The 24,644-nt window shown below is 40.1% G+C and overlaps 1 protein-coding gene across 1 annotated transcript; it reads left to right on the top strand.

The window, feature by feature from the left end:
- Window positions 1–5,618: 5,618 nt before the first annotated feature.
- Window positions 5,619–24,644, top strand: CCT4 (chaperonin containing TCP1 subunit 4). The gene is made up of 14 exons (XM_036263263.1): window positions 5,619–5,872; window positions 11,691–11,743; window positions 13,416–13,505; window positions 15,131–15,239; window positions 16,883–17,025; window positions 18,121–18,242; window positions 18,587–18,719; window positions 19,468–19,607; window positions 21,088–21,184; window positions 21,267–21,377; window positions 21,471–21,601; window positions 21,739–21,973; window positions 24,035–24,148; window positions 24,372–24,644. The coding sequence occupies exons 1-14, from the start codon at window positions 5,746–5,748 to the stop codon at window positions 24,384–24,386; spliced, it is 1,620 nt and encodes a 539-aa protein (XP_036119156.1). The 5' UTR covers window positions 5,619–5,745; the 3' UTR covers window positions 24,387–24,644.

Below are 24,644 nucleotides of genomic sequence, written 5' to 3'. Positions count from 1 at the left end.
ACCATCTGATATATAATAAACATTATCTTGTTTTAATTTGAGTTTCTTAAAATTTGAGAGTGAATACTTTTTTTTTTTTTAATCCTCACCCGAGGACATTTTTCCATTTTTTGTTCAGGTAGAGTGGGAGGGAGAGAGAGGAACAGAGAGAGAGAGAGAAACATCGATGTGAAAGGAACACATTGAGTGGCTGCCACCCGCACAACCGACCAGGGCCGGGGACAAACTGCAACCGAGGTACGCGCCCTTAGCGAGAACCGAACCGGGGTCTCTCAGGACCGCAGGCCGACGCTCTAACCGCTGAGCCAAACCGGCCAGGGCGAGAGTGAATACTTTTTTATATGTATTTACTGACTGCTTGTATTTCTTCCTATTTTCCTGACAATTATCTATAGGGGGTTGTCACTTCAGTAATCTCTAAGATTAATGGAATATTAATATTTGGAATATTATACATTTGGAATATTAATATTTGTCACCCATATTTTAATATTTTCCTTGGGTGTGTATAGTTGAATCTATCAACCTGCATGGCAAAAGTCTGGAAGATAATTCACCAATGTGGTTATAGAATATATATCTGAGTAATAAGGATGGTTTATATTTTCTTCTGTCTGGTTTCCTGATTTTTCTAATTGTTTACAGTGTACATGTAATACTATTATAATAAAAAGTTATGTAATGACACTTAAAATAAACAGTTATCCTAAAATCAAACTTCTTTTAATGAAAAGCTTTAAAAGAGCCCTGACCAGTTTGGCTCAGCAGTAGAGCGTTGGCCCAGGGACCAAAGAGTTGTGAATTCAATTCCAATCAGGGGCACATACCTCGGTTGCCGTTTGATCTCTGGCCCTGGTCGGGATCCTGTAGGAGGCAACCAATCGATGTGTCTCTGTCACATTGACGTTTCTCTCTCTTTTTTTTTTTATCCTCATTCGAGGACATTTTTCCATTTTTTGTACAGACAGAGTGGGAGGGAGAGAGAGGAAGAGAGAGAGAGGGAAACATCGATATGAAAGGGACACATCGAGTGGCTGCCACCCGCACGACCAACCAGGGCCGGGGACAAACTGCAACTGAGGTACATGCCCTTAGCGGGAACCGAACCCGGGTCTCTCCGGACCACAGGCGGACGCTCTAACCGCTGAGCCAAACCGGCCAGGGCACGTTGACATTTCTCTCTCTCTCCTCTCCCACTCTATCTGAAGATAAATGGAAAAAAGTATCCTCGGGTGAGAATTAAAAAAAAAAAGAACATGTGTTCTACATGACTGAGAAAATCTATGCACCTTATATAGTGTTTCTTAAATGTTTTGATAATATTAGATGCTTTCAGAATCTGAAAGAAGCCTAAAAAAAACTTTCCCCTCAAAATGCAAAAATACACCAAATGTAGCTTACAACATCTAGGGGTTAATTTACCTCCTCTGAAGTTTTTTATAAAACTCCTAGCTTTCCACTTGCCCTAAGGACTCCCTCTCAGTACTCCCAGTTCTAATTAACCCTCACAGAAAACAGATTATGCTTTCAAGCAGGAAGGCAATCCTGTACATCACTATCATCATTTAACTCCTTTCCAATGCATGTAATATGTGACCATATCACTGCCTGCCTGAGCCTACAGCAAGTTCCAAAACACCAACAGTGATCAATAAAAGAAAATCATCCTGTGCCACCAGGGGCTGCTACTGCCAATGTAACTGTTCAAGGTTGGTCACAGCTGCATTTTTAGATGCCTTGGAAACAAGAGGATGAGAGCACAAAGCTTTATTAAATCTCAAAACACAACCTGTTTCACAGACAACAAACCTGGACACAGGTCTATTGAAAGGATCGTTTACAGTGAGACAACAGCAAAAAAAAACCTTGAAGCCTGGCACAAAGAGAAACTACAAGCACCTAAAAGCAACCCTCCTGGTAAACAGGTTTCCCTTTCATTGTTGTCAAATAAGTTTTTATGTAATGTTCCCTTAAACAACCGGTACCTTCCCCTATTCAATTACCTTTTTATGGCTCACAGGCTGTTTGATCCCAGGCCAGCAATACATGTTTTTTATAAGGTTTTCCATATCTGAAAACGTTAAAATTTAAAATGTAGATCAAAAAAAATGTGCAAACACAGGGGCCCCAAAGTTTTGCAATAAATTCTCCCTGCTCCCTGTCTCTAGTTCACCTTTTCAAATTCTACTTTAATTTTCCTTCACTCTCCACTCAACCAGCTACTGTACTCAACACATATTATTTGAAAGCTTTGGGCCATTCTGTTAGGCTCCTGAGGATACAGAATCGAATAAGACAGTCTGCCCTAAAATCTTACATTCTGGTAAGGGAAAATAATATGTAAATGAAGGGTAGCAAAGTATGCCACCCTAAAATATGCCACTCTGATATAGGATTATTTTTAACTGAAGGTAGCTAAGAAGCAGATACAAGAAAAGCTCCACTGTCCTCCTATTTGCCTAATTTTCAAAGGACATAAATTTTCAAAGGTGTCCCACCTGCTCTGCCTACCTAGAACAAAAGCCAATCCCCAGGAGACAACTTTAAACCCTTATCAATGGAAAAGGAACTAATTTAAATCTGCACATCAAATCTTACTTGTGTTTACCTTGCATTTCCTGGTCATCTCCCCATCACTGGCCTTCCTGACAACTTTCTCTCCTCTTTGGCTGAAGATGGCACATAAATTGGACTTCTAAACCACTACTTTGAGTTACTCATTTTCCCTAGGCATCTCGCATGTATACATGAGGGACACATGTTAATAAATTTGTTTTCCTCATTAATGTCTTTTGTTATAGAGGTCCCAGGTGTTAGACAGGTGAAGTCAGACTAGATCTCAGTTCAGCAACCTTGGTACTTGAGCTCTGGCTAAGAAAGAATTCAGAGTCAAGACTCACACTATAAGCAAAAGTTTACTTAGAAAGTCACAGAGATAGAAGTGAGCTGTAGAAGAAATGGGTTCAGGAAACAAATTACAGAGGTAAAAGAAGGGGCTCTTGGAGCTTAGGAGAGAGAAGGGTGAAGCTAATACACCTAGTGGGGGAGGGAGTGGAACAGAAAAGACGCTGGCTCACTTGAGAGGGAGAGTGAGCTGGGCCCTCCATCCTAAGGGCTTTCAAGGGTGGGGATTTTAGAGGAGGTCCCAGAGAAGGAACTCAATAGAATATTCATCAGCTTTCCAGGTATCCTTCCAGGGTCATTGTCTCCACTGATTGGCCAGCACCAGGGCAGGGGGTCATTAGTCAATGCAGCTGGTACTGATGTCAGCCATGGCATCACTTGTCTGGTTTTGCTGCTTTTCTGGGCCTGGAGCTGAAATACAACTGAGGCCTAGCTGTCATCCCTAGGGGTTAAAGCTTAAGGGAGTGGTCCTGCAAGGGCCTGAATGGGAGTTGCGCAAGACCACTCTTTGGCCCCTTGTTCCTCTTCCAAGAGGATCTACCAGTGACTAGCAACATACCAGGGGTGGAAAGGTCAGGGGAGGGTCTGAGCTACATAACCAGTGATATGAAAGGTCAGGGGACTAAAATGAATGAGCAGCCATATGCTAGGGGAGGAACCATTACGCTCCGGTCCAGGCCCTTGTTTTCCCAGTTTTGCACCTTACTAGGCATCCTGGTCTTTCCACCCTAGTGACCTTCTGCATGGGTCAAGGCTCAACCACTGAGCCACACCGGCCGGGCATTTTAGTGACCTTCCATACCTGGCCCATGGAACTTGCTCTGCTCACATCTAACTGCCTACCACACCATCTCTTTTTCCTACAACTTTCCACTCAGCAAATCTAGCATAAAAATGCTCAGGTTTAACCACTTGTCAGGTGTTCATTTCCTTATCAAGGCTCCCATGTCACATAAAACGTATATAAAATAAATCTGTATGTTTTTCTCTTGTTAATGTCTTTTGCTACAGAGCGGCAGTAAAGAACCTAGGAGGGTAGAAAAAAAAAGATCTTTCCCTGCCCTACAGTAGCAAGAGTGGAACCAGAAGCCTAGGGTTATAAACCTGAAAAGATAAACAAGGCCAGGGTCATTGAAATGGATAGTTTACACATAATGCCGATTTTCATATGTGGTCGTTGAGGAGTCACTGAAGGTTTTAAGCAGGGAAGGAATAACATCAGATTTGAGTTTTTATTTATTTATTTTAAAAAATTATTTTTCCTTTATCTATTTTTTTTTTTTTAGAGAGAAAGTGATTGGGAGAGAGATAGAAACATAGATGAGAGAGGACACAGATTGGCCGCCTCCTGCATGACCCCACTGGGGATTGGGGCCACAACCTGGGCATGTGCCCTGGCCAGGAATCCAGCCAGTGACCTCTTGGTGCATGGGTCAATGCTCAACCACTGAGCCGCACCGCTGGACCAGGTTTGAATTTTTAATAAATTCCTTTGTGGTAGCAGTGTGGAAAATGAACTGGAGGAGCAGGGGAAGCCAAAAGCTAGACTATCACAATAATCAAATAGATAATGATGTGGCTCAAAGGCAGTGGCACTTAGGTGGGAGACTATGAGATTCTTGATACAAAGAAGGTATAATAATCAGGCTTTGGATGAACGGAGAGAGAGCAGAACAAAAGGAAAAGTTATTTTATAGGATTGTTGAGGATTAAGAGCTGAACCATGCCCTGGCCTATTTGGCTCAGTGGTTGGAGCATCAACCTGCGGACCAGAGTCCCGGGTTCGGTTCCGCTAGGGGCACATAAAAAAAAAAAAAAAAAGCTAAAACGTGTGGAGAGTTTAGCACTGAACTGAATGATCATTATTAAAATGCTCAGACTCCCTGAAAGCCAGTGGCCATGTTATGTGGAAAACACTGGTGTAAAACAAGGGCGTTGTACTAATTATTGAGGCACTCCTGACTTGGCAGGCAATCACTGCTCCAAAACTTAAGATTCTCTAGCATTTAACGAAGTAATTATTTAAATCTACTTACTACCATTCGGTATCAATCAACAGGAGACAACCCCCAAACACTTCAAGCAAAGGACACCATACACACATCCCAAATCTCTCTTCCCATTCTCTTTCAAAAATGAGCAAAATACAGTCGTCCCTCGCCACTTCGCGCTTCGACTTCCGCGGCTTCCCTCTATGCGGTTTTTTCAAATACTAAACCAAACTATACTATATTTGAAAAAACCGCGATAGAGCGAAGCCGCGGAAGTCGAAGCGCGAAGTGGCGACGGACGACTGTGTATAAAGAATCCTACTCCGCGGAAATTAATTTATCGCGGTAGAGCCTGGAACTCATTAGCCGCGATAAACGAGGGCCAACGGTACAAAAATACGCAGCCCGATAAAAGCCAGCTCAGGCTACAGCACTAGAGAGTCGCCTGGGAGCGAAACACACCTCGAGTTAAGGGACCTCACAACTGAGGACCCAGAAGTGGATGAGGTGGGTGTCCCAACGCCCGCCTTTAAAATAGCGGGCTGTCCTTTCTACCTCACTAGCGTCCGCTCCGCCGCGGCCGGACCCCCGACCCCCAGCATCGGGGCTAACATCCCCTGAAAGCCCCGAGCTCCCCGGCACAGCCCGGCGCCCGGCGCGCGGCGGGCAGCCTGCTACGTCATGCCGGCGCCGTGCCTCCAGGAAGGCCCCCCTCCCCGCCTCCTCCGGAGCCGGCGCAGCATTCTGGAAGGTTCGTGAAGGCGTTGGGCGTATAGTCTTACTCCACAGCCGACCTGCATCCACGTCCATCCATTCTTCTAGAGCCCACGCAGAACCAGCCCAGCTCACCATGCCCGAGAACGTGGCACCCCGGAGCGGGGCGCCCGCCGGTGGTGCCGGGGGCCGCTCCAAAAGCGCCTATCAGGACCGCGATAAGCCGGCCCAGATCCGCTTCAGCAACATCTCCGCGGCCAAAGGTACCGCTCGCTAGGCCTGACCCGCGGCCCTACGTGGTCGTGCTCTGCGTTCTCACCCAGGTCTTGCGTGGCATGGCTCATTTTCTGTTCCTTCAGAAGATCTGTTGTCCTTAAGTAGAAGCAGCTCTGTGGAGGCATCCTTATTTTCTGCCGATAATTCTCGACCCCGAATATGGGTGCTTTTGGATTTGCCCCCTTCTAGGTCCTAGACGCCCAATTTATTTATTTTTATCCTGGTTGCTACGCATAAGAAAGCGGCCGAGGTCCACCTGCCGCTGTCCCTTGCGTTCTGCTAGTTAAGCCCTGTCGCTTAATCTGCTTATTGGTTCCACTAGTAAAATGTTCGCACGATATTTACAAGTTCTCTTGAGCTTACAAAAATGCCATTTAAGGAAGCTTCCCTCTCACAACTGTTCAAACGAATTGGGTGAACTCTTCATGCTTAAGTTGGGGCGGGGCCCTTTATATTGGGCTGTGGGGAACAGATTTACCCGTTTTGTTGGAGAGTAATTGTGGAAAGCTACGTTGTGTTTATTATGCTCTCTCTGCGTTTGCAACCAAACACAAGCAGTTCAAGAAACATGGACTGTGTGCTGGAGTTGTTTTTGCCTTTTGTAGAACACTTTGGCGCATGGTGGAAATCTAGACCCGTTTCATGCTCTGTGGCCATTAATTACTTCGTGGCTTTGGAACCGTTAACCTTTAGCCGAGATTTTGTTGCCTATAAAACTGAGGAAAATGTTCGCTTCTTTTTAGGTTGTGAGGATTAAGAGAAATCTGTTTCAGATAGATTCTGGAAGGAAAGGTGAGAACAAAGGCTTAGAGATCTTGCCTGGTGTGTATCGAGTACAATGAGTATTTTATTCCGTTTAGAAAATGAGCATGAAGGTGAGATTGGAAGGGTGGGGTCGGGCCAAATATTGAAGGGCCTGGTGTCCTGGAAAGGATTTGGCATAGCCTCCCTAGCTGGAGATCATTTTTTCAGTTGAATGAGTTAATAATTAACTTGTAGGGATGCTATGGGGATTAAATAAGAAAGCATATAAAGAGCCACGGTATAAAATAAAATTTTAGAAATATTTGAGGTCGTCTGAAGTGACTGTGTGATGAAGCTAAAGAAATAGGTACAGCAGGTCCTCGAATAATGTCTTTGTTCAACGTTGTTTCTTTATATTGTTGATAAGATGCCTTAGGAACTTAACTGTTGGTATTTATCAGTTAGCCTATGGTAAAATTGGTTTTGTTATATGTCATTTTGCCACAGTTCTAAGAACTTATCGATGACATTAGGTGAGTACTTATTGTGCCCTGGAGGAAGGATGGTGGAATAAGAGAGAATCGGTTAAAATTTGGGCCTAATGAGTTGGAGAGCTCAGAATGACCAGACGAGGAGATTTATGGAGTCATTTGGAAATTCAGGAGAGAATATACTTGGAAATAAAGATTGGGTAGATAGCTTCCATTTATTACGTTAGGAACAAGATGTTAAATTCTGGGTCCATGTGGAGGGTCAGAATAGCCATATAATATAGATTGTCAACAGTCAAGGAAGATACAGCATGGAAGGTTTACTTAGGTAACCTTTGAAACAATAGTGAACAGAGAATTGAAAATGGACAAGGGAAGTATGAATGTAGGAAGGAGAAAACAGATTATGTGAGAAGAGCTCAGAGCAAAACAGCATTACTAGTCTTTTCATGTCAAAGTTTTAGTTTAATTCAGGGGCCAGGTTTTTATTTTGATGTTATATGTGTAAAAAATCACAGACACACACCTAACACTATTTTGTATAAGTCATTTAACACACAATACTGTGTGCCACATGGTATATATTAATCTTCAGACACTGGGAGATGTAAGCAGTCTAAAATATTTTATTTTTTAGATAGTGTGGATCTTTTTAGTGTTTACATAGATGAATTAATGGCATTCTTTTTTTTTTTCTTAATTGATTGTAGAGAGAGAGAGAGAAACATCAGTGTGAGAGTGAAACATTGATGAGTTGCCTCCCCCCAACTGAGGATCGAGCCTGCCACCTTTTGGTGTACTAGATGCTGCTCCAACCAACTGAGCCACACTGGCCAGGGCAAATTAAGGGCTTTTTTTTTTTTTTTAATTCTCACAGGACACTTTTCCATTGATTTTTCAGGTAGAATGGGAGGGAGGGAGAAACACAGAGACACATCTATAGGCTGCCTCCCGCATGACCCCAACCAGGGCTGGGGATCAAACCACCAAAATACAGGCCCTTGACCAGAATTGAACTTATGACCCTTTGGTCCTTGGGTGATGCTCTAACAGCTGAACCAAACTGGCCAGGGCATTAAGGGCATTTTTTTTTTTTATTCTCACCCAATGACATTTTTGCATTTAATCTTGAGACAGAGAGGGAGGAAGACAGAGAGAGAAGCATCAATGTGAGAGAGACACACTGAGTGGTTGGCCACCCACACGACCCGAACCAGGGCCGGGGACAAATTGCAACCGAGGTATGTGCCCTTGGCAGGAACCAAACCTGGGTCTCTCTGGACCGCGGGCAGACGCTTCAGCCGCTGAGCCAAACTGGCCAGGGCAGTAAAAACAATTTTTAAATTGCACCCAATGTTTTTCTCTTAAACTATTTAAGTTTATGTATTATTGTTTACACAATATAGGTGAACGCATTATGCTAGGTGTAGGATACACAGACATTGTTAGTGCACAATCTCAACCTTATGTATGTGGATTGAGATGGTATGTGAGAAAGGGGAAGATTGAATCAATTATCTAGACCTTGTTAAAGAAAGGGGGTCAAGTATTGTTTATCAATTCCAGTTTCTCTTAGACGATAGTAAGTGGACTAAGGAAAAAGAAACATTCCCATGAACAAATAAGTAACTTTGGCATGGTAGGCTGTATATTCATAGATGTTTCATAACATATTGATAATACTGAAAGCTGTGATTTTAGTGTTCGTTTTTTTAGTTAATGTGTGAGTTTTTTATTTTTTGGAGGGAGGTGTCAAACAAGTAAGCTAATTACATAGTATGGTAGGATGTCTAGCCTGTCCTACCGGCGGGCCACCTGGGGCCCAAGAAATCAATACCAGCTAACATCACGTGCCTCACCAAATTAGCCTGACCAAATATAACAGGCTAATTTTATTTTCTTTATTGATTTTAGAGAGAGCGGGAGAGAAAGATAGAAACATTGATGAGAGAGAACATTGATTGGCCACCTCCTGCCTGCCCCCCACTGGGGATTTAGCCCACAACCTGTCCTGACCGGGAATCGAACCGGTGACCTGTTGGTGCATGAGTCAATACTCAATCACTGGGTCCTACTGGGCTCTGGCAGGCTAATTTTTAAGTTGATAGTTTTATATGGCCCACCTATGATGTTATAAATATCCATATGTCCCTTGGCAGGAAAAAGGTTCCCCACCCTAAAAGAATACAGTTCTCATACAGAGCTAGATAGTATCATTTTGACATTTAAGGGAAGATTAGATAAATCCTCAAAATTTCTGTATAGTGACTCTTAATAAAACATGAAGTGTATGTCCTACAATTAAAGAAGTTATTCTGTTTCCAGTAGATTATTGTTTTTTTAATTATTATTTTAATCCTCACCTGAGGATATTTTTCCATTTATCTTCAGATAGAGTGGGAGGGAGAAAGTGGGGGAGAGGGAGAGATAGAGAAGCATCAACATGATAGGGACACATCGAGTAGTTGCCTCCCACATGACCCCAACCAGGGCCCAGGGTGAACTCGCACCCGAGGTATGTGACCTTGACCGGAATCGAACCCACAACTCATTGGTCCGCGGGCCGATGCTCTAAAAACTGAGCCAAACTGGCCAGGGCTCCAGTTTATTATTTGTTCATGTATTTTATCTTTTTCTTCAAAAAGACCCTTCACCATTTCATATAATAACGGTTTGGTGGTGATGAACTCCTTTAACTTTTTCTTGTCTGGGAAACTCTTTATATGACCATCAATTCTAAATGACAGCTTTGCAGGATAGAGTAATCTTGGTTGTAGGTTCTTGCTTTTCATCACTCTGAATATTTCTTGCCACTGCCTTCTGGCCTGCAAAGTTTCTTTTGAGAAATCAGCTTACAGCCTTATGGGAACTCCCTTCTAGGTCACTAGCTGCCTTTCTCTTGCTGCTTTTAAGATTCTCTCTTTGTCTTGAACCTTTTGCATTTTGCTGATGATGTGTCTTGGTGTGGGCCTCTTGGGGTTCATCTTATTTGGGACTCTCTGTGCATCCTGGACTTGTATGTCTTTCCTTCACCAAGTTAGGAAAGTTTTCTGCCATTATTATTTCAAACAGGTTTTCCATTTCTTGTTCTCTCTCTTCTCCTGCTGGCACTCCCAAGATGCAAAAGTTGGCACGCTTGTGGTTGTCCCAGAGGCTCCTTACACTATCCTCATTTTTTTGGATTCTCTTTTCTTTTTGCTTGTTCTGATTGGGCGTTTTTTGCTTCCTTATATTCTAAATCGATGGTTTGCTTCTTGGATTTACGTACTCTACTATTGAATCTGTGTAAATTATTCTTTATTTCAGTTAATGCCTCCTTCAATTCTGACTGTGCATCCATCATTTCTGACTGGCCCTTTTTTATGCTCTTGAGGCCCTCACTAAGTTCACTGAGGTTCTCACTGAGTTCATTGAGCATCCTTATAAGCAGTATTTTGAACTCAGCATCTGTTAGATTGCTTATCTCCATTTCTTAGTTCTTTCCTTAGGGTTTTGTTCTGTTTTTTTTCATTTGGGACCTGTTTCTTTGTCTCCTCATTTTGGCTGCCTGCCTGTGTTTGTTTCTGTGTATTACCTAATGCGAGGTATGGGGCTATCTGAGACCAGATGCTGCTCGTTTGAAAGAATTTAGGAAAAACCTGAAGCAGGATCCAAGACAGGCCAATCCTATGGTTAAGCAAGTGGCAACAGCTGGGGTGGGCCTGAAAGTTGGGTGGGGTGGGGCCTCAGGGAGTCACCAGGGCGGGGTTACCAGTGTGAGCCAGGTTGCTGGAGTCCCAGATATGGCTTCTGTCTGCCGCCCCAGGGAAGGGCTCACCAAAGGAACAAAGGCCTCTGATAGCACGTTTGTCCCCGAGAAAGCCCCCTCTCCAGCACCAAACAGCTCAGTTCTTCCCTGTATGTCTCTGGTGCCCCTCGAGCTGCCTCCCCTCCAAGCTTAGAGGGAGAGAGTCCGATAAGTCCGTGCGCGGGCCCTTTAAGGAGCTGCCTGGGGCTCCAGCGGCTTCAGCTTCCCTGAGCCTCAGTTCCTGCTGGTTTTTCCAGCCAGAAGTTATGGGGACTTCTCTTCCTGGCACTAGAACCCTGAGCGGGGCACCTGGTGTGGGACGGGGACCCTTCACTCCTCGGGAAGGACCATCCCAGCCGAGGTGTCCTCCTGATTTTTATCCACCACGCATGGGTGTGGGACCAGCCCATCTCACTGCTGCCCCTCGTGCCTCCGCCCCTCCGCCCCTCCTACCTCCGCCCCTCCTACCAGTCTGGATGTGGCTGCTGCTTTAATTCCGTAGTTGTAGGACTTCATTCAGCTTGATTTCAGGCGGTTTTGAGTGATGATTGTTCTGTAGTTTAGTTGTAACTTTGATGTGGTTGTGGGAGGACGCGATATACCGTGTTTACCTACACTGCCATCTTGACCGGAAGTCTCCAGTTTATTATTAAACAATGAATTTTCTTTAGTGGATACAGTAAACTGTTCTGTACAATATCATAATAAGGACAGAATGATCATTTGAGAAAAGAAACACTTTTGCTCTTTAAAGAGTCTTCATTTGTTTTTCTTCCTTTGCAGCTGTTGCTGATGCTATTAGAACAAGCCTTGGACCAAAAGGAATGGACAAAATGGTAAAAACAAAATTGTTCATTACTTATAGAATGCTACTGTCCACACTGCAAGATTTTTTATTTATTGATTTTTTTATATAGAGAGAAAAACACATCAATTTGTTGTTTCACTTATTTATGCATCCATTGATTGCTTCTTGTACGTGTCCTAACCGGAGTTCGAATGTGACACTGATCAACTGAACTACCTGGCCAGGACCTCACACTGCAAATAGAGGCTTAAGATGTATTATTTAAAAAGTAAAAAAATATTAGAAAAGCACTTGGAGAGTTTAGAAGAGTGATAGATTGCTTGGGTAGGGTGAGCCAGGACTTAACTATAATTCACATGTTGTTGGTTTAATGCTTTTTAAACAATGAAAGTAGTTACCTATTTTTTTGTGTTGTTAGAAAGTATGGTAAAACTAGGTATAAGGACTTGGATTTAATGTTCCCTATTGATAAAGCTCTGTGACCTGACATAGGTCTGGGATTTCAACTCTACTTCTGGCTTTGTTGACTGGCAGCATAAAACAGAGGGGCTCCATCCCAGCTGGTATGGCTCAGTGGTTGAGCATCGACCCATGCACCAAGAGGTTGCTGGTTCGATTCCCAGCCAGGGTACATGCCCAGGTTCTGGGCCAGATCCCCAGTGGGGGGTATGCAGGAGGCGACCAATTGATGTTTCTCTCTTTCCCCCTTTCCCTTCCTCTCTCTAACATCAATAAAGAAAAAAAATTAGCCCTGGCCGGTTTGGCTCAGCGGTTAGAGCGTCGGCCTGCGGTCCTGAGAGACCCGGGTTCGGTTCCCGCTAAGGGCATGTACCTCGGTTGCAGTTTGTCCCCGGCCCTGGTCGGTTGTGCGGGTGGCAGCCACTCGATGTGTCCCTTACACATCGATGTTTCTCTCTCTCTCTCTGTTCCTCTCTCTCCCTCCCACTCTACCTGAACAAAAAATGGAAAAATTTCCTCGGGTGAGGATGAAAAAAATAAAAAAAAGAAAAAAAGAAAAAAAAAGAAAGAAAAAAAATTAAACAGATGGAGTCCAATGACTTTTAGGTAATATATCCTCATATTTAGTGCTAGTTAACTTCCAAGTGAGAGATGAGGAAACAACATAGAGGATTGTCTGGATGATGCACAGATTGTTATTCCTTCTGAATATTTTAATACCTGTTGATAATAATGCTTTTTGCTCTTTGGGATATTGAAAAATACATTTTGTGTTGACTAAGAATTGTGTATGTCAACTGTAATTGAGAATTTTTAAAAATTATTTTAAAAAATAGCTAATATTCAATTTTTTTAAAAAAGAATTGTATTCACCATGTTCATGGTGCTATATTTTGAGGGCATTTGTGGTATTGTTACTGATATGAACCAAGGAATGACAGTGATTCTTTGTAGTTTTTTTCTACTTTTTCTAGTGTCTAGATTCCATCTCTTTTTCACAAAAAATAGTCGGGAACAAAGCCAGTTATTTCACTTGTAAAGTTGGACTATTATGCATATTTTATTAGTATCATGATTTATATTCATATGAAGTTTGAAATTAAGCACAGTTGTAAAGCTATGCAAACATAATTAACTTCTCTACCAAGAAGTATTAAAATTAGTAGAGCTTTTAGGTTGTCACATTAATGCTGGGTAAAGAAAACAACTTTTGAAATCACAGCTTAAAAAAAACTTTCCAGATTCAAGATGGGAAAGGCGATGTGACCATTACAAATGATGGTGCCACCATTCTGAAACAAATGCAAGTGTTACATCCAGCAGCCAGAATGGTAAGTATAACTTTAGATGAGTTGTTTCTTTTAAGTGTATGGTTTGATATTTGGTAATCAGTTAAATGTGCTTTATTTGATCACATGGTATAATTTAAGCATTGTGAACATTTTTTCTTGTTAGACTAAACAGGTTTATTTTTAGGTTTATTTTGTAGCTAGCATTGTGCTCTTCAGTGCAAGGTCCCTGTCCTTGTACTCAGGAATGTGCTCATACAGTTGAAGAAGGAGGAAATAACATGAAATGGTATAAAATACTAGTTTAGTGAGGGTTGGATGGACAAGACCAAAATAATTGCAATTGTGTGCAAAGTCATGTGTCTAAATTTATGATGACATTTATTTAAAACAATTTACAATTCAACTAAGAATCATGATGATTCCAGCCAGTGTCAGGTGAGAAGTCACCATGTCAGCAAAAAGAAATTTCTATTAAAAAGTCCTTTTTTTAGTTGTGTAAAGATGACTATTTTTAAATATGTGTTTATTGACTTTTTAGAGAAAGAAGAAGGGAGAGAGATATAGAAACATTGATGTGAGAGAGAGACATTGATTGGCTGCCTCCTGCACGTCCCCCACTGGGGATCGAGCCCACAACCCGGGCATGTGCCCTGACCGGGAATCGAACCTGGACCTCACAGTCCCTGGGATGACGCTCAGTCCACTGAGCCACATCAGCCGGGCTAAAGATGACTTTAAGTGAATCAAATTATGCTCACACAGGGTGAGTTCAGCTAAACTTGGCAAAGTACTCCAAATTGATACTACTCTCATCTGAAATTTCCTTCATAGCTTCTAAGGCTACAGGATACCCCTGTGGTACAACATTATGCTTTCTGACAGGAACTTTTAAGTAGCTGGGAAGCAAATATTTACAATCCATAGTCTGAACCAGAAATTATCATACAGCTTCTTACAGAGTATATAAGTAGAATTTTGTATGCCACAAATATACTGGTCTTTTATTTTATTTTTTTAGTATTTTTTTCTGTATTGATTTTAGAGAAAGGAAAGGGGAGAGAGAGAGAAACATCGATGAGAGGGAACATCGATTGGCCACCTCCTGCGTGCCTCCCCCACTGGGGATTGGGCTCACAACCTGGTCATCTGCCCTGACCAGGAATCGAACCGGCGACCCCTTGGTACATGAGTCGACCTCAACCATTGAGCCACACCAGCCGGGCAATTGGTCATCTTTTTTTTTTTTTTAATCCTCACCCGAGGACATTTTTCCATTTTTTGTTCAGGTAGAGTGGGAGGGAGAGAGAGAGAGAGAGAAACATCGATGTGAAAGGAACACATCGAGTGGCTGCCACCGCACGACCGACCAGGGCCGGGGACAAACTGCAACCGAGGTACGTGCCCTTAGCGGGAACCGAACCTGGGTCTGTGGGCCGCAGGCCGACGCTCTAACCGCTGAGCCAAACCGGCTAGGGCGGTCATCATTTTTAAATGAAGCCAAAGATAGACAGCAAATCAAATGTCAAGAATTATGTGAAATCTTAGTGTTGATAATAAACAAATTGTGACACTGATGTGAAGGCCATTTGTTTTATATTTGAATTAGATGTTAATTGGTTTCTCTCATTTCTCATTGAACAACTTAATATGTTCTGTTCATTTAGCTGGTAGAGTTGTCTAAAGCACAAGATATAGAAGCAGGAGATGGCACCACATCGGTTGTCATCATTGCTGGGTCTCTCTTAGATTCTTGTACCAAGCTTCTTCAGAAAGGTAGGTAGAACATAGAGCATACTTTATTACCGAATAAAGGCAAAAAGTTATTAAGTAATATTTGACTTAATATTTAATTTGAAATAGTCTTTTTAATAGGAATTTTTAAATTAAATATTGCTATGTTTATCATATGAATTATAGAAATATTTTTCTTTTTGCTTCTCTTTTTTGCCAAGCTTTTTAAAAATATTTATTGAGGTGACATTGCTTAATACAGTTGTATAGGTATATAATTCTGTAATGCATCATCTGTATATTGTATTGTGTGTTCACCACCCCAAGCCAAGCCTTCTTCCATCACCATTTATTCCCCATATCCTTTTAAGCCAGGCTTTTTTTTTTTAATTGATTTTTTTTAGAGAGACTAGGGTGGGGGTTGTAAAGAAACATTGATCAGTTTCCTCCCAAACATGTCCTGGCTGGGAATCGAATCCACTGCCACCCTTCAATGTATGGGACTATGTTTCAACCAACTGAGGCACACTGGCCAAAGCTAGCCAAGCTTCTTTTTGATAGAACTTGATGGAATTTTGCTTTTCAAAAAGAAGTGGTCTTGGTGTTACCAGTCTTAGGCTCTAGATGTGAAGGTGATTTGAGAAAGTGTGGATTCTTGCTCTAGTGAATAGTACTTAATCAGAGTTGTGATTCTTCAGTCACTTATTCTACTAAGGTAAATTTGGGATGTTTTTAAAAGTATAAAATTTGGTTTCACTTTTAAATATTGCACGTATGTATAACTGATCTGTTCTAAATTAAATGGAAATAAATTATTGGCCATAATTAATAGTTAAGGTTATGCAAATCATTTTATTTATAAATGAAGAATAAGTCAATCTGTAGTTAATACAGTGGAACCTCAATCTTGAACTTAATTCGTTCCAGAAGGCTGTTCAAAAACCGAATCATTTTTTCCAATTAGAAATATTGTAAATTGAATTAATCTGTTCCAGACCCCAAAATGATTTCTGTTTTAACCTGTCTTATATACAGTACATGTCTAAAGTACTGTTTGCTCTATAAACACTTTAAAAACAAAAAGGACGTGAAATATAAATGAAAATTTAACAAAAAGGAAATGAAATGTACAGAAATTTTTTTTTTAATCCTCACCTGAGACATTTTTACATTTTTTTGTTCAGATAGAGTTGGGGGGGAAAGAGGAAGAGAGAGAGAGAGAGAAACATTGATGTGAAAGGGACACATCGAGTGGCTGCCACCCGCACGACCCAAGCAGGGCTGGGGACAAACTGCAACCGAGATACATACCCTTAGCGGGAACTGAACCCAGGTCTCTTGGGACCGCAGGCTGACGCACTAACCGCTGAGCCAAACCAGCCAGGGCCAGTAAAAAATTTTAATGATAAGCAGCAACAATAACAAAACACGAATATTCACAACACAATTTTCTGAGATGTTAATAGTGGTAAACTGACTCATACTCATGCATTTTCTCCTTTGTCACCTGAGAGACTCATGACTGATCATACAGGTATCAGCATGAAAGGTTGTCGGGTTAAGCGAATTGTTCGAGATGGGAAACATTCATTTGAGTTTATGACTGCTTTATGAATAAATTTTAAGTGTGTCAAATATGTAGCTTATTTGTTATAATTAAGTAACTATATTTTCACAAATGCCAGGAATTCACCCAACTATCATTTCTGAGTCATTCCAAAAGGCTTTGGAAAAAGGTATTGAGATCTTGACTGACATGTCTCGACCTGTGGAACTGAGTGACAGAGAAACTTTGTTAAATAGTGCAACCACTTCATTGAACTCAAAGGTAAGACAAGCACTGAGGGATCGTTGTAAAATTACAGCTTAACGTTTGTTAAGCACCAGAACTCTTGCGCTGTGATTTTTGTTTGGTGCTATACAGTTCATAAATGTTAAGTCTCGAGAGTAGGTAACTAAAGTAATTTGTATAATTGAATTCAAGTAAAATTTGCTCCTTCAAGACTTTCAGATAAATTGTACCCCCCATTTTACAGATAGAAAATAGGTCTAGTGAAGTTAAATAACTCATCCAAGACCCACTAATAAGAGGTAGAGTTGAGATTTGAACCAGGACAGTGTTGCCCATCCATAGTTCATCTCTTAACTTTAACATCTGTGCTGCTTTTCTTAGTTAATCAAATTGAAAGCAGTGATGTTCTTTTAAATTTCTTGGGAAATTGTGTCACCTTTTGTTTTCTCTCATGTCCTGTGTCATGCACACATTCATTCTTTTTCATTTTATCAGCATTACACTGGTATTTTCACTTTCTTCTAATGTTAAGTGGAAAGTTAGGTAATATTGTTGAATGTCCCCAGAAATAATACAGACAGAATAGTTGAATGATTACAAGCATTGGTCATAGAGTCTAGACTGCTTGGGTTTAGTGCTGGCTCCATCACTGAACCAAGAAGCTGTTTGACTATTTCAGTTTGTTCATCTTAAGGTTGAATGTGTATATGAATGTAAAGTACAAAGACCACTGCCTGGCATATAAGTGCTCAATAAATGTTAACCATTAGCTATTTTTACCAGCCCCCTCACTATTAGGGGTACACATACAGCATCTGATCACAAATGCATTTTAGATAGTAAACCTCCACATAAAATTAATTTTCTGTTTTGGATCTCCTATAGAGTTATTAGTAATCTTGACAGTCCCATCTACTTTATTAATAAAATGGGAAAGCAAACATGTATATCTTTAGTTTGTGCCCTTGGTGACTGAGCCTGAGTTGAAAAGACAGTTTGTATGGAATGTTTTCTCACATATTCTTCCTTTCCCTCCTCCATCCCCTCTCCCATCCAAAAAAGAGAGTGATTTATCGGTAAAGAACTAGGACTTACTCTGTTGTGAAACTGACTGTTTTTTTTAAATTCTAGGTTGTCTCTCAGTATTCAAGTCTGCTTTCTCCAATGAGTGTAAATGCAGTGATGAAAGTGATTGACCCAACCACGGCTACTAGTGTAGATCTTAGAGATATTAAAATAGTTAAGAAACTTGGGTAAGCATATCTATTTATAACTTTAACGAATAAAATTAATTTTGAAAGTAAACTTAAGCTATTTCCAAAAATAAGTAAATGAAAAATGTCTAGATGAAAGTCATAGAGCTGCTTTTTTATTTTTATGAGAACTCATATTAATCTGGGAATCTCAAGAATTTGTATTCCCTTATGATGGCAGGGCAGTAGTGTGATCAGAGAGGTTCAGGAATGGGGCACTAATAAATGTGAGTGAGACTAAAGCACATTTTATTGGACTGATGATTTTTAATGTTAGAAATCTACTAAACTCACAGGTTCCCCCCTCCCCTCGTTAACTATCCCCTTGCTTCCTTTTTTCTTAGTGGGACAATCGATGACTGTGAGTTGGTGGAAGGGCTGGTTCTCACTCAGAAGGTGGCAAATTCTGGTATAACCAGAATCGAAAAGGCTAAGATTGGGCTTATTCAGTTTTGCTTATCTGCTCCCAAAACAGATGTAAGTAGAACCAAATAAAATTGGTTCTTTATTTATGTGTTTAACTTTCTAATAATTCAACTTTTAATCATTATCATAAAAATAGAAAATACTGGTGGAAGTGATAAAAAGTATATATCTCAAAAGAATTAGTAAAATTGAAGCAGAAGTAGAAATTGTCAGATGCCAAAACATGACAAATCTAGAGCCTCAGTTAGTTATTCACTGGAATTGAGCATTGATTTACTGTATAGGTGAAGACATAACAATAAGGATATGTGTGAAGTAAAAGTTATAGTGTAAGTAGAATCTCTAGGTCCTTTCTTGCTTTCTAGAACAGAAACCTTCACAGTAGCAGGCAGATCTTTTTCCTACATTTGCATAAATTAAACTTTAGGCCAATTTAATATCCATACTCTGAAAAAATAACAGGCCATAGAGTAACAAGGACACAAGTGAAATTACTTCAGTAATGTATTTGTATAAAGAGAATTGGCATATTCAGGAAATAACAGTCATTTTACATTTTTTCATTATCAAAATGTACTTGCACATATGCATGGAAACACATGACAAGGTGTGTAGGTCAACATAAAAAACCTGTGTTAAGGCTGTTGTATATTCATCTTTCCTGACCTTCTTTATGCATATTTATAAACAATATTTGGTGTGATTTTGGTTGAATTTATACTATAATATTTTCATTAGAAGTCTTTTTCACTTTAAAACTCGTATATACAAATTATTAATATGTTTCTTTTCTAAACAGATGGATAATCAGATAGTAGTTTCTGACTACGTCCAGATGGACCGAGTGCTGCGAGAGGAGAGAGCCTATATTCTAAATTTAGTGAAGCAAATTAAAAAAACAGGATGTAATGTTCTTCTCATACAGAAGTCTATTCTAAGGTGTGCATCTATCTGTTTTGTTTACTTCATAATAATAATTGATTTTGGATCTCCTCTAGCAACTTTTATTTATTTAGTTTAACCCTCATCAAAGATATTTTTCCGTTGATTTTTAGATAGAGTGGGAGGGGGAGAGAGAGAAACATCGATGTAAGAGAGATAAATCAATCGGTTGCCTCCCACACGACCCCAACTTGAGCTGGGGATTGAACCTGCAACCGAGGTATGTGCCTTTGACCGGGAATCAAACCCAAGACTCTTTGGTCTGTAACTGCTGAGCCAAACCAGCCAGGGCTCCTCTAGCAACTTTTAAAGAACCGTTTAAAGTGGATAAACCACTAGACAGCTAATGAATCTGCATTTCGGAATATTCTGATGAATCCTGAAAAATGGGTTCTCTTCCCATTGTGATCATTTACATGTGGGATATATAATCTTTCTACACCAAGATCCTAAATGTTAAGTAAATGGAATGCTTTGTTTTTCAGTGTTTTATTCCAATATGTAGACACATTCTCATGTTCTCTAGTAATATGTTACACTGGAAAATACTGTGGTTACTCATTTTCTATAGAACTTTGATGAAGAGTTGGAATACTTGGTTCTCATCCCAAGTCATATAATAGCTAGTAATCTTTTTATTATTTTTATTTTTTCTTTATTTTTTTTTTTAGAGTGAGAGAGAGGAAGGAAGAGAGAGAATGAAATGGTGATGAGAGAGAACATCAATTGGCTGCCTACTCCATGCCCCCCACTAGAGACTTGGCCCACAATCTGGGCATATGCCCTGACCAGGAATCGAACCAGTGACCTCATGGTGCATGGATTGATGCTCAACCACTGAGCTATACCAGCCAGGCTAATAATCTTTTTTTTTTAATGTGATTAAAATCTTGAGATTGGAAGATTCCTATTTTTTAAAAGTATTTATTTATTGATTTTAGAGAGAGAGAGAGAAAACACTGATTTATTATTGTTCCACTTATTTATGCATTCATCAGTTGCTTCTTGTATATGCCCTATCCTGGGATCAAACCGCAACCTTGGTGTATGGGGACGATGCACGAACCATCTGAGCTACGCTGGACTTAATAGCTAATAATCTTTAGTAAATTGCTCTTGTGTTCAGTTACCTTATCTGTAACACAGGAATAGTAATATTACCCCCTCTGGAATCACAGGGTTATCAGGATCATCATTCCAGATCATTTGTGGTAAAGTGTCAATTTGTGGTCTTGAATTAACCATATTTCATTCTAAATCAAGAAATATCTAAGTTTTAATTATCAGAGATATACTTACTTAGTCGTTTTACAAATAGTGTCATTGGGTATGTTTTAATATTATCCATTGGAAATCATCTCTACACATTAGAGTCATTGGTTGTTTAAACAACAGTAAAATACTGAAAACCTTAAAAAGTGAGTGAATGCAAATTTTTTAACCTGGCATTAAAATAATGACTGACTTTTTATTTTAGAGATGCTCTAAGTGATCTTGCATTACATTTCCTGAACAAAATGAAGATTATGGTGGTTAAGGATATTGAAAGAGAAGATATTGAATTCATTTGTAAGGTAAAATATTCTTAACATCTGTATGTGTGAAAATGTCCAATAATCAAATGCTTTAATTTGCGGACTTGACTATTTTTCCCAGACGATTGGAACCAAACCAGTTGCTCATATTGACCAGTTCACTGCTGACATGCTGGGATCGGCTGAGTTAGCTGAGGAGGTCAATTTAAATGGTTCTGGCAAACTGCTCAAGGTAACAGTATTATAATTAAGCTTTATTTGCCTGGGCTTTTTGTTTATTTTACTCCTTATTCCAAATACCTAACTTGGAATTTGTTTACTAAAGATTACAGGCTGTACAAGCCCTGGAAAAACAGTTACAATTGTTGTTCGTGGATCTAACAAATTGGTTATTGAAGAAGCTGAGCGCTCCATTCATGATGCCCTATGTGTCATTCGCTGTTTAGTGAAGAAGAGGTAATATAAATTGTTAAGTAACGTTTAGAACATTAAAACTTATGTATTTTGACTATTTTAAAAATATAAATGATAAATTATTTAAAATTATTTTCTCTTGGATAAAATAAGCTAAAAAAATATTTTTGTTATTTCAGAGCTCTTATTGCAGGAGGTGGTGCTCCAGAAATAGAGTTGGCACTACGGTTAACTGAATATTCACGAACGATGAGTGGTATGGAATCCTACTGCGTTCGTGCTTTTGCAGATGCTATGGAAGTCATTCCATCTACATTAGCTGAAAATGCTGGCCTGAACCCCATTTCTACAGTAACAGAACTAAGAAACAGGCATGCCCAAGGAGAAAAAACTACGGGCATTAATGTCCGAAAGGTAACTTAATCTTTAATTATTGCAGATAGTGTTGATTAATATAAACATTTTTTAAATTTTATAATGGTCTATTGAATGAAAAGCTTTGTAATTAAAAGTAAAATTGGATTTAAGTATGAAGTCTGCAGTGTAATTAATGTATGTCATTGAGTGAGAATGAAGAAGAATGGGGCCTTAAGTGAAAAGTATTTGTTCATTAGCTCTGCCAATTTATTAACTGATTTTTGGGAAATTACATAGTCTGTGCTTCAGTTTTCTCAATTATAAGAACAGGGACAATTAATAGGTCCCTTGCAGGCCAGTTGTGAGGACTAAATGTATTACTAACAAGAAAGCTCTTACAAAGATGCCTGGCATAAAGTAAACACTATAAATATTAACCATTGCTGCTGTTGTGACCACCAGCCTAATGTAGTCACTAGGGTAAACACATAGAACGGTAATAATTTCCCCTTTTGTATTAATGAATTTAAAATTTTTTTTTAATGTATTTATATCGATTTTTTTTCTTTTTAAGAGAGAAAGGGAGAGAGAGAAAAACATTGATCGGCTGCCTCCTGCATGCCTCCTATTGGGTATCGAACTCGCAATCCAAGCATGTGCCCTGACCAGGAATCTAACTGGGACCTCTCAGTCCATGGGACGATGCTCAATCCACTGAACCACATTGGCCAGGCTATTTTATTAATATTTTAATTTTGTTCCTTTTTATTGAGGAGACAAATAATACTTAATGGGGAAAAAATGACAACCCAAGGTGATATTTTTTAATATAACAAAACTCCAAAGGAAGGCACATTATGAAGATGCAGCTTTCATTGGTAGGGTATGAGGAAATTTCAAATGGGAGAGCAAATGGTTTATAGGGGAGAGAGACCAAGAGGTTCCAAATTTTTTCTAGAGCAGAGGTTATACATGTTGGTGATATAGTGGACTTGAAGGTTGGAGAGATCAGATTAAAGCTAAAATGAGGAGGCCCTTGAAAATTAGAGCAGGTATGGGTTTTTCTATTTCAGTAGTTGGAAGCCATTGAAGTGTTTGTTTTAGTTAATCCTCATCTGAGGATTTTTTTTTTTTTCCATTGATTTTAGAGAGTGAAAGGGAAGGGAGTGGGAGAGAGTGGGAAGAGAGAAAGAAACATCAATGTGAGAGAGAAACATCAATAGGTTGCCTCCCGCATGTGCCCCAACTAGGGCTGGGGATCAAACTTGCAACCCAGGTGCATACCCTTGACCAGGAATTGAACCCATGACCCTTAGTGCTCAGGCCAGTGCTCTAACCTCTGAGCCACACTGGCCAGGACACCATTTACTCAGATGATGAAAGCAGTGTTTTAAGGTGGGAACACAGGAGATGGGGTTGTTTGTTAGTGCTATCAGCAGTAATCCTTAGGAGAATGGGACTAGTGGCAATAAAAATTTAAAAGTGATGACCTGGCCAGTTTGGCTCAGTGGTTGCAGCATTGGCCTGTGGACCAGAGAGTCTCAGGTTTGGTTCCCACTAGGGGCATGTACCCAAAAACAAAAAAAAAAGGATTTAAAAGTGAGATTTGAGAGAGATGTAAAGGCAGAGCAGGATACAAAGGAGTTTTGAAGTAGGATTGGGAAAGTCCAGACTAATTTATTTTTTCCAAATTTTAGTTGAAATCCAATCTATAATGTAGAGAAGAGCTTACTTAGTAGAGAATATCTTATTCTTTTTATTTTTATCCTCACCCAAGGACATTTTTCCATTTTTTGTTCAGATAGAGTGGGAGGGAGGGAGAGAGAAACATCGACATGAAAGGGACACGTTGAGTGGCTGCCACCCACACGACCCAACCAGGGCCGGGGACAAACTGCAACTGAGATACATGCCCTTAGTGGGAATCGAACCCGGGTCTCTCCAGACCACAGGTCAACGCTCTAACTGCTGAGCCAAACTGGCCAGGGTGAGCATATCTTATTCTTGACTAGAGTAAGGTAAAACTACATTTGAAAAGGCCTTGAGTCATACTGATAACAGTATAGTTGATGGTGTGTGTAATTACAAACACTAAAAGCAATTTGTGTTAATTTGCAGGGTGGTATTTCCAATATTTTGGAGGAACTGGTTGTCCAGCCTCTCCTGGTTTCAGTTAGTGCACTGACTCTAGCAACTGAAACTGTCCGGAGTATCCTGAAAATTGATGATGTGGTAAGTGTGTATAGACTGATTTCTCCTATAAAATGAAGACATTTTGGGGGCCGGAGGGAGGGTAAATAATAGTTTACTAGTCATTAAGGTGACAACAATTTATGCTCTTGCAGTCTTTTTTCACTTGTAACAATAGGGGTAGATTGGATAATTGCCTTAAATGTCTTTCATCTTTAAAATTCTATTATTATAGGTTTTGAAACTCAAGTTTTTCTCTTGTCAGGTAAACACTCGGTAATCTGGATAACACTGGCTGACTATCATTCCCACTAATAGTGTGGCTGGAGTGGAAGGAAGATCACTGGTGTTTCTTGTTGTTTGGAATATTATTTCCTCTATGAATTCCTGAGCCTGGTCTTCCAGTTTGCATTTACTTGAAACTGTATCGACACCGTTTAATGGAAGTATTAAATACTTGGTTTCAAAAGGCAGATTAATTTATTGCGCCGCAGCCCTCTTCCCCAATATTCTGTTATTTCAGACACTCTTGAAAAAC

This window comes from Molossus molossus, unplaced genomic scaffold (genome assembly GCF_014108415.1).
Source record: "Molossus molossus isolate mMolMol1 unplaced genomic scaffold, mMolMol1.p scaffold_m16_p_15, whole genome shotgun sequence".
NCBI lineage: Eukaryota > Metazoa > Chordata > Mammalia > Chiroptera > Molossidae > Molossus > Molossus molossus.
This window is presented reverse-complemented; position numbering and strand designations above follow the sequence as displayed.

What these genes read in the sequence shown, in the direction of transcription:
- CCT4 (XM_036263263.1), top strand. Translation starts at nt 5,746, where the DNA reads ATGCCCGAGAACGTGGCACCCCGGAGCGGGGCGCCCGCCGGTGGTGCC. An exon ending in CAACATCTCCGCGGCCAAAG is followed by an intron (nt 5,873 to 11,690) that starts GTACCGCTCGCT and finishes CTTCCTTTGCAG; the next exon opens with CTGTTGCTGATGCTATTAGA. An exon ending in AAAATAGTTAAGAAACTTGG is followed by an intron (nt 18,243 to 18,586) that starts GTAAGCATATCT and finishes CTTTTTTCTTAG; the next exon opens with TGGGACAATCGATGACTGTG.